Here is a 10253-nt window from a genome sequence, read left to right on the forward strand (position 1 = left end):
TCACCGCTATGCATGCTCCCGCACCTCTTTTTTTTTTTTTACCAAAAGAATAGCCTTTCTTTAAGCATAAGGAAATAATTTCAGTGCATTATAGAACAAAAATCTTTCACTCCTCTCTATTGCTAGGCCATGTTTTCTCATATCCTTTGGAGGAAAAAAAAAGAGACATTCAGAATGGAAGATAAATATCTGACGCAAAATGTACTGTAGCATCAGCAATCATCATCTGTCTGGAACTTCTCTCCCTCTTTCTCCAATTTTCTCCTACTTTTTCTTTTCCTCACCTCAGAAAACTCAGAAGTTTTTTGTGGGTGTCTGAGTGGAATTGTGTCATCAATTTCCCCAGCATCCAGGATGGGATATAAAGAAAGTATCTTGAGAGTGAGGGCTTCGAAATGCTGGAATGAGTCACTGTACATGTTTGTGGTCTTTTAAAACTACATAGATTTTCATCCGTCTGGAGTATTTGCTTTAAAATGGAGAACCAGGTAGTGATTTCTTTGACATGCCTTCAAATACCATAATTCTCTGTTCTATGAAATTAATTTATTCATTCAGTGAGTATTTATCAAATGCTACTATGTGCAAAATACAGTATTATGTCCCGCATGAAGTAGAAACATTGCCTTCACACTTACATAAAGCCTGTTTTGCTTATTTGTTCCAGTGCATTGACTGATAGCACTATACTTGATTCATTGTGCCACAGTGTTTTATTAATGCTTACATACTGAATACTGCAAAGCAAGCAGCTATTTTTTCCAGACCTAGAAGAGTTTACAGTCTAATTGTGGAGGGGAAAAAAAAAGCAAGAAATAAGCAGAGAATGAGGCCAAAGTGTATGCAAATAGTACCGGCTGTACATACAAAGATGAGAAAGTCTGGCTTTATTCAAGAATACTTCCAGAAAGAGCTGAGTCCTAAAAAGATTTAATCTAAAAGAGCATGATTTCTCCCCAAATGTGCAATTTTGTTTCTAAGAACAAGCCAATGACTTCTGAAGATAAACTTAATTAAAGATAATATTTAAAAGCTGAGAGCCTCAACACTGCTGACACAGATGTGCTTTCAAGCATTGTATCAAGAAATCCAGTGCGTGTACTAAAAATGGAGCAGCAAATCTTAAGCAATCTTTTGGCAGAATGCCCTGGGGCTCAAGAGGGCTTACCGTTTGGTAAATCAGCTGCTACTTCCGATGGCTCCACTGTGTCACAAGAGTATCATGTCTCCCTGCTGGGGCACAATGAACCAGGAGAGCAAATGAAATCGCTAAGAATTTGGGGAGGCATAGTTGAAGTCAAATGGTGTGCAGTGTAAAGTGTTACACTTGTATTTACTCAGCATGTTAACTATCTTAACTAGATCAAGTATCAGTTCTGTCCAAGTGCTCCTCAGCCAAAGTGCTAAACTGGAGTGCGATTCTCAAAGTTAATTGACTGAGGTGCCACCTGGACTCTTGACAAAGATTCAAATTTTAAAGAGGTAGAAATTAAGAAAAGGAGGCATTCTAGAATAATTCCTCAGTGTAGACATGCAAATTAAAGAGTCTGAGTGAAATTAGACCAGCCTAAAAGAATCCAGGCTTTTGACAGGCATTGTTACTTTTCAAGTGACAAATAAATGATTGACAGCATTAGTATTCAATTCCTCAAGAACCTGATGCTTCCTGTCTTCGTTGGGCCATGTAACTGCTTCAGAATTCCATAACACGTGTTAAGTTATAGAGGTTCAAAAGTTCCTTTGGAATTACTTAATCTCGGCAAAGAAATTGCACATTCGATCTTTGTGTTAATATTCAAGCTGGAACCATTAGGGTGCCTTTGGCTCTGAGTGACAGAACCCCAACTCGAAATGGCTTTTCCTTGAGATGGCTCTGTTTGCTACCCATGGGCAAGCTGGTTTTAGCGGTTCCAAGTGTCATATCCATTGAGTCAATGGTAGAAAGTATAGAGATGGTCTCCTCCTCTTTTTCTTCCTCAATGGTGAGGAAAGAATTATTCCCCATTGCTTCCCAGCAGACTTCCTGACCTCTCATGGGGCAGAGTTTCATCATATGCACATTTCTGAAGGTGTAACTGACAAGAGAAAATTGTTGTTATTAGCTTTAAGTGAGGAGGGCAATTCTATAAGAGAAGTTCCACAGGAAAAAGGAAATGTTATGGAGGCAATTTTATTCAAACCAGCTAGGTATCCTTGTTCTTAAAATAAAATGATGTTTTGGTTCTCAGTCAGAGGAGGAGGAAGGGACTAGGTATAGCGGAATAACCTGTGGAGTTTTTTCAGAATAGACCTACTTGAGGTTAGGTGAACCCTTCCTTTCAGTCCCTACTTCCCACTACTCACAGTACACATGCACACACACACACACACACACACAGAGTTTAAAAAACTGTAAATAGCACTGCCAGGTCAAACTGAAAGAAAATTATTTTAAATGGCTGCTCTGTGAGTTGCCAAACCCTTTTCATTAAAAACAAGATCTCTAATTCCTTAACACTAATGATATCTACCATTTATGGAACATATGATGTGTCAAAGTATAACTTCCTATATTATAATCATGCTTAACCTTCAGAACAATTCTTACAGAATGCATATTATTATTGTTATTTTACAGCCAGTGAACTAAGGCATAGAAAGTTTAAGCTGTCTGAGGTCACACAGCCAATAAATGACAGAACCGGAATTCAAATTTACATCTGTTTCATTTCAAAGCCCAGACATGTCCCTAAATGTAATTGCTGCTCCTTTAGTAATAAACATAAAGTACTAATGAGTAGAAGTTCAACAAGCTTTTACCGTATTTATTCTGAATAATCTCCTATATCTTAAAGAGCTGTACTATATGCACCTCTAGGTAATGGTGAAAATTAGCTCAACCCACCCCTGAAGTTTAAGTTATAGAAGAGTGTTAATATTCCCCTGAAATGCTAAAATTGACCTGAAGCTGGGATTCAGAGAACACGAGCATAATATATGGCTGTACCTGGACAGTTATGAGCAGAGTTTGACATTTTGCCCGGCAAAGATTTCCTGACTGTTGAACTTCTTCAAGAGTGTGAAAAAGGAAGGTAACATTTTCTATTTGGCTACTCATATAAATATCACAGTTAGTCCTGAAGTAACACTTTCGATCACTTTAGTAATTTTAAACCACTTAAATAGTCACTTTAAAGTAATTGACAAACACTTTAATTTTAGAGATGGCAGCAGAAGAAAACACAATTAAAAATGCAGAATCTCTCTTTCTTTGACTATGATCACAATTAATTCATATTCATAGGAGTGCTTCTAGTAACACATTCTTTAAAAGCATTCATGATTATCATTTAAGCTAGAGCAAGCATGTTTTTAAACAGGCAGAGAGAGAGTAAAATGATATGTACTTACCAGGCATTTGGTGGAAGGAATAAAACTTTTTAAACTCTATCTTTTGCAAGATAAGCAAAACATATACATGACTGTATTGATTTAGATTGAATCGTTAATTCAACAAATAGTTACTGATGCACCAGCTACTATTCTAAGTACTGTGGCTTAGTACTTAGGTAATACTAAGTACTAAGACACATATTCCAACGAGGGCAGCAGAGAATCAACAGGTTAACATTTGGGTGTCTCCCAGTGAGATAAGTGCCCTGAAGTAAAATGCAGCTCCTTAAAGAGAGGGGTCCGTAAAGGAGGGGCTCGCTGGAGGAGACGTTTGATAAGAAAAAACAAAAGCACCTCATTCTTTTTTATTTAACATGTATATATATATATATATCACACACCATGTGATCATCCAAAGTGTACAGCCAATGGTTCACAACATCTTCATATAGCTGGGCATTTATCATTGTGATAGACTTTTTTGTCTTTTTTGTGAAAAATAACATATATACAAAAAAGCAATAAATGTCAAAGCACACTACAACAATTAGTTGTAGAACAGATTTCAGAGTTTGGTGTGGGTTACAATTCCACAATTTTTGGTTTTTTCTTCTAGCTGTTCCAAGACACTGGAGACCAAAAGAAATAACAGTATAAGATTCAGCACTCCTACTCATTTGTTAAACTCTACTTTCTCTGTAGAACTCCACCATCACCTTTGATCTTTCTCCCACTTTTTAGGGTTATTTGGGCTATGGCCATCTAAATTTTTAATGTTGGAAGGGGCTGTTGATAATATGGGATAGGGAGATGGGACTGGATGTTCTAGAGAGGTTGGCCCCTCTGCATTTCCAGACTTATCTGGTCCAGGGACCCATCAGGAGGTTATAGGTTTCTGGAAAGCTACCCTAGTGCGTGGAATCTTTGTAGAATCTTATACATTGCCCTCAGCATTCTTTAGGATTGGCAGGAATGATTTTGGTTCGGGTTTGGCAAGCTATGGTAGGGAGCATTGTCTTACTGAAGCTTGCTTAAGAGTGACCTCCAGAGTAACCTCTCAACTCTATTTGAATTCTTTTCAGCCACTGATAAGCATTTCATTCTTAACAATTTTTTAAAAGAAGTAGATATTTCAAATAGTAGCAAATAAATGCTTCACACTAACGCCAAAGATACCCAGTTGCAGCACTCTTGATATGCAAATCCCTTCACTCACGTGGGCAGCACAGGCTCTATGTTCTCCTGTCACAGGTGACTTTAGTAAAATTGTGGATTACATTCGCTTTATCCTGGATAGCGATTCTGTAAGAATGGTGCTTCAAATAGAAGCTTTACACGCAGGCCGTAACAGAGAGTGTGTGTGACTACAAGTGTGTATTATTTGATCTTTCCACCTTTCATTTTAGGGTGAAAAAGGAGCCCCCGGAGAGCCAGGACCCAGAGGTCCCTACGGTCTGCCTGTGAGTTCACTGTCGCCTTCAGCATGCAAAGATGACCTTTCACGGAGCAGCTAACCCTACCTGTGGGCACACTAATCACACTAGAGGGCAAGGAAAAGTCACTAATTATCTAAAATACCAATATGATCGTGTCCTTCAGAGTTGCGTCACGGGCACCGCGTCCCTCGCCCTCTCGCGTTCTCTCCCACATGCCCCCTGAGATGGCGGGGGGGGGGGTGGGTCACAGACTGTCCCAGGGATAAGCGTTGCCCACCCGAGGGCAGGGGTCGCGCTGTCAGGTGCCGCCCACCCGTGCTATGTGACGCAGACCCGTCCTTGGCACTTCTTGGAAGGGTCACTGTGTCCAGCAAACATGTGAGAAAGTTTGATTTAAAACAACTTCCTTCAGGTTTTTTTTCTTTGCTCGCAGATTATATACTAAAACTACTCTGGCTGATAAGAGCGAATTTTCAAATTAAGTTGATATTGGCAATGATTCTATATTTGGGATCTTCAGAACACAGATTGTTCATAGCACATTACATTCAGGTACATAGAGTTCAGGTGTGGAGGCCTCAGGTTTCCTCATCTCTGGATAATTATAATTGATTCTGCAGTCTAGCCACAGGAGAAACTTATGTTAAGATTTTTTAACCTCTACATACCTTCCGCACACTTTTTATAAACTGCAATAGCAAACATAAACCATAATTAACTTCAGTACCTAAAAGATGCTGGTTTTGAAATAGATTTCCACATCTACTTGATGGAAGCAAAGCAGCCTCTCATTGGCTTCGGGGTGTCAGGAGGGTGACACAGTTGGGGTATCAGGGTGATACTTATCCTGTGGGGTGCAGTTATCATCCTTACACAGCAGTCTTAGACTCCTTTTATATCTGGGGGTCTTCATTTACAAAGCTTACTTAGAAACAGTTTTTTAAGTCGCTACCTTCTCACACTTCATGTTTACACATAAGGTGCACGCCTAGCCAAAGTAAAACTAACATTAACAAATACACTTTTCACATTCTTTACTCATCTTTGAGCTCACAACTAAGTTATTAAATTGAGGTGACACAGAGCATTGATTCACATACTATATTAGTGCTAGTGTGTGTGTTTTTAATTCTACTAAACAGTGTTTTTGCTTTTGACTTACTCCTGGTCTGATAAGTTGAATATCAAACATCATCAAATTTCAGCAAAATCTCAGCATATTTAACCCTGTATATAATCCACATTCTGTGAGACTTAACTGCAACATTAACAGTCACTTCATTCAAATTAACGAAAGAAATTTGTACTGCTAATCAATGGAGACTTTCGCATTTCTGAAGTAGTTCTAATATTGCTGTTGCATGCCCTAGCAGCCTGAAAAAAAAAAAAAACAATAACTGATTCATGAATCTTAGGAACACTAATGTAGCTACTATGGTTCTTTGGCAGGGAAAAGATGGAGAGCCTGGTCTTGATGTAAGTAATACATACGATACACATCTTCCTGCTATGCTAGATGCTGATAATTTCCATCATCAAGAGCATCAGGAATACTTCTTATTTTTTCCATGCATATAGCTGTGCCTACAGCATATTTTGCTGTGCATGTAGACAATGATATGAAAGAGTCCACTGGTATTTGCATGAAATAAACATAAAAGCAAGAATGTAATCTGATATAAAATTAATAACTCACAGGGGATAGTGGCACTTCAGAATACATTCCCCAAATAGACACATTCTTAACATCAGCAATTGAACCACCTATGTAAAAAATATACAAAAAATCAAAATATCTCTCCCATGCTATCCTTAGGGAATGGTATATAGTGTTTATTCTCAAAGCTGTAGTATTTTTCCTTTAAAGACCCTATATATCTCTGCTTACATAATTTTATGAAAATAGAGAATGTCAAAAGCAAATGCCTCTATGAACCATCACTGCTCATCATGTATCATGTGAATAAGAACAGTAGCAAAAGAAATAATAACCACTGTTTACTGAGCACCTATTATGTACAGGCAACGTGCTGGCACTTTATATACATCAGTTCATTTCTGCTCACACCACAGTCAAGGCAATAAAATGCAGAGGTAAGTGATTTGTGAGGATCACACAAATCAGTGAACTTGCCAGGATGCACACTGGTATTCTTGTGTTCTTTCCATTTACGTTTCTTAGGAGAAAAAGCAAGAAACTTGTTTTATATATATATATATATATATATATATATATATAAAACTAACTGAGATATTAGAAAACCATTATTTCTAAGAACTGTTTTACCTATTTCAGTTTTGGGTTTGTTTGACTTGCCGTTATTCTTCATGTTTGAGTTCAGAAACATGAAATCCTAATTTTTTTTCAACTTAATATTGTCACAGATAGATCAATGGATATTTTTGGTTTTGTTTCTGATCCTATAGGGCTTCCCTGGTCCACGAGGCGAGAAGGGTGATCTAGGAGAAAAAGGAGAAAAGGTGACTTCTCCACTCTAGCATGTGCCCTGCTTTGCTGTTTTCATGGTTTCTGCTTTGCTGTCCAACCATGTGATTCCATCACATACCTAATCTTTCTCCATCCTGTGCACCAAAAATACAGTGTTGTCTGATCTAAGGAACCGGGTCTTCCAAGAGGAATAAAGAGGCCTACATTAATAGAAATGAGATCATCGCCAGTTTAGAGCAACTTTTATAATCTCCAGATTTCCAAATTACTGTCTTTCCACCACCTGGCACCAATTCGGCAATAAATTTAATAGCCAGGGATTCTTGAAAATGACCACCTGGCACCAATTCGGCAATAAATTTAATGGCCAGGAATGCTTGAAAATGACGAAAGAAATTAATTGTATTAAAGGAAAATTAAATTGCACAAATCTGCAATGATCTTGTCAGAGCTCACCTAGCCCGGTAAAGTCAGCATCTTCTTTATCTTCTCAGCATTCCCAGTAGAGAGCCAGAAGATTGCCAGGTATCTTCATTTTTGGTTGGCAAAGGGAGGGCAAGTAGTGTGAGTGATAAACCACAGTGAGCCCATGATGTAGGAACTAGGACCTGCCACTTTCAGACTCGGAGCTGACTGCTGTAGCTATTTTTAAAACCTAGATACTAAGAATTTTATGACCTAATGTTCACGTTTTAGCTCAGGAATAGCAGCTCCAGGGTATAGAGGACCCAACATCAGGCAAAGTGGTTTTATGTCGGAAACCAATATTTGGACTATGGATTTTCCCTTTCCTCCCTCTTATTCTTTTCTCTCTCCATCCCTGTCTCAGTTTCTGTCCCTCAGTCTCTCTCTCAATCTCTCTCTTTCTTCCTCTTTATGTCCCTCTGTTTCTCTTTACTTTGCTGGGGTTTTTGCCCTAATAGGACTAAGAAGAATTTTTTACCTAGGCAGAACAAACAAAAGCTTAGCACCTCAGTAGAACAGTGAAAATTGATGGCCGGAACTGAGCTTTCACAGTGCAAATTTAAACTAATTATCTTTCTCAGATGAATTCATGTCCTGCTGTACTTAACAACACAACACACTGCTTTTAAAACCCCATAAAGTCTCTTGAACAGTGAAGTTCATAGCTATTCAAAAGCAAGGCCAAATCAGAATTGTCAAACAAAGAACGTTAAGCCTGCTGTGCATCCTTTAGGCCTTAGACTTGACTTAGCCTTCCATTGGTAAAGGAGAGCAAGTGACTGGTTATCTAAAAGCACCCTTCCATCACATCTATTGTACACTTAGCGTGTGCTTTCCTGAGGTCTTTGCATGTGTCTTTTAATCCTCATAACAATTCCCTGACGGTGGTGGTGTTCATATCCCCACTTCACAAAGTAACTGAGGCATAAAAACTTATTTTAATCTGAATTATAAACTCTAAACTATAAAACACATGTGTTTTGAGATAAAATGGGCGTGCAAACTTTTAGCCCAGGTGTGTTGCTTTAAAGATTACCTATATTTATATTTATATGTACCTAATTGGTCTGGATCTAAAATCTTATTAAAAATATGTCACCGTTGGAAGGATGCTCATTTTTATGCCTTTGAATAAGCAAGGAACTACCAGTATTATAATTTATGAGAATATAAAGCTACAAATTTAATCCTAAGAGTAATATAAATCACCTACACAAAAATACTTCCAAATCTCAGAATCCATGATTAGAAGTTTTCCTTATTTATGAAAATATGATTCTAAATTTGAACACTTTTCTGCACACCATCCTTTGACATGGAGGACATAAACTAGCATGTGTTCACACCCACGACAGATGGTTTTAAGTATTTGGAGAATCACTACCTATCACAAGTGAATATTGATAATCAATAACATTGATACACTATTCTTTGTACAGTAGTGTTTGTTTTCCATAAAACTTGAGATTCACTGAAATGTTACTGAAAAGTGATTCCCATAGCTTGTCACAATCAACATTCATAGGGAACATTTTATCTGCTGAATAGGTTAAGCTGAATTGATTTACCAATCAAACAATCAGTTGAATTCTAAATTAACACCTAACACTCCTGGTCTCAGTCACGCCTAAGTGAAGAAGAGTCCGTGGCCTCCTGGGAGAAAAGAGCTCATCCAAACACGCTTAAGTCAACTTTCTGTCCTGCACTGAAAAGTTATTTGTTAAGGAAGGATGTTGAGTCTTCTTACATGAGTGAGCATTCTACTCCAGGATGCTTCTTTCCTGTTTCACCTGCATTCACTTCACCCTGGCTTCTCCAGTCTTTGTCCACTCAGAATTTTTCTTTCTTTCCCCAGTATTAAGAAAACCCAAATGTTTTTCATTCTGAGACTTCAGATACAATCTTTTTGGCACACAGGAAATAAATGAGGTCCTTTCGTGCACTGTCAGAATGAATGTATTAGTTTGAATGTAAACCACATATATGTTCTGTCACCTTTGAATATTCATGTTGTGTTGCTCCAGAAATTATTTATTTTGGTTTTATTGTAACTGCCTTCCTGACTGCAGAATGAATACACTAAATTTCTATTGTATGGAATTTTGTATTCTGTACAGCACCAACTCCCTGTCTATAAATATGCAGAGAAGTTCATGTTGATGTGAAACAGCTGAGGTGCATCCCTTCCTTCTCCTCCTTTTGCCTCCATTCCTTAATTCTCCATCCCTATGATCCATGCAAAAATCCCACAACCTTTACCTTGATTCCTAAATACTAATTTCCATGGCTATATTCCCACCAATAATTATTCTGCCTCCCTCATTTTTACTGTTAGCTCAACTGAGTCCAAACTGCTTTTCCTATCTTGAACAGACCCCCTTTTTTTTTTTCTGTTGTTATATTGTAAGCTGGAAACTCATTTACCATTGGAAACATCTGGCATGAAATCACGAAGAGGGTGAATTAAAGAGGGTCCCTGGGTTTATAAATAAGCCTCTTTCTCCAATTGGCATTGCAAAGAAGTATTGGCA

General features: G+C 38.0%; 1 protein-coding gene across 1 annotated transcript in view; it reads left to right on the top strand.

Moving 5' to 3' along the window:
• COL25A1 (collagen type XXV alpha 1 chain) overlaps positions 1-7379 on the top strand; it is a 486980-nt gene extending 479601 nt beyond the window's left edge. Inside the window, 3 exon segments of the mRNA XM_077143256.1 lie at positions 4779-4832; positions 6258-6284; positions 7236-7379. Coding sequence (XP_076999371.1) covers positions 4779-4832; positions 6258-6284; positions 7236-7379 — 225 coding nt within the window.
• The last annotated feature ends 2874 nt before the right edge of the window (positions 7380-10253 follow it).

This window comes from Tamandua tetradactyla, chromosome 24 (assembly GCF_023851605.1).
Source record: "Tamandua tetradactyla isolate mTamTet1 chromosome 24, mTamTet1.pri, whole genome shotgun sequence".
Classification (NCBI taxonomy): Eukaryota; Metazoa; Chordata; class Mammalia; order Pilosa; family Myrmecophagidae; genus Tamandua; species Tamandua tetradactyla.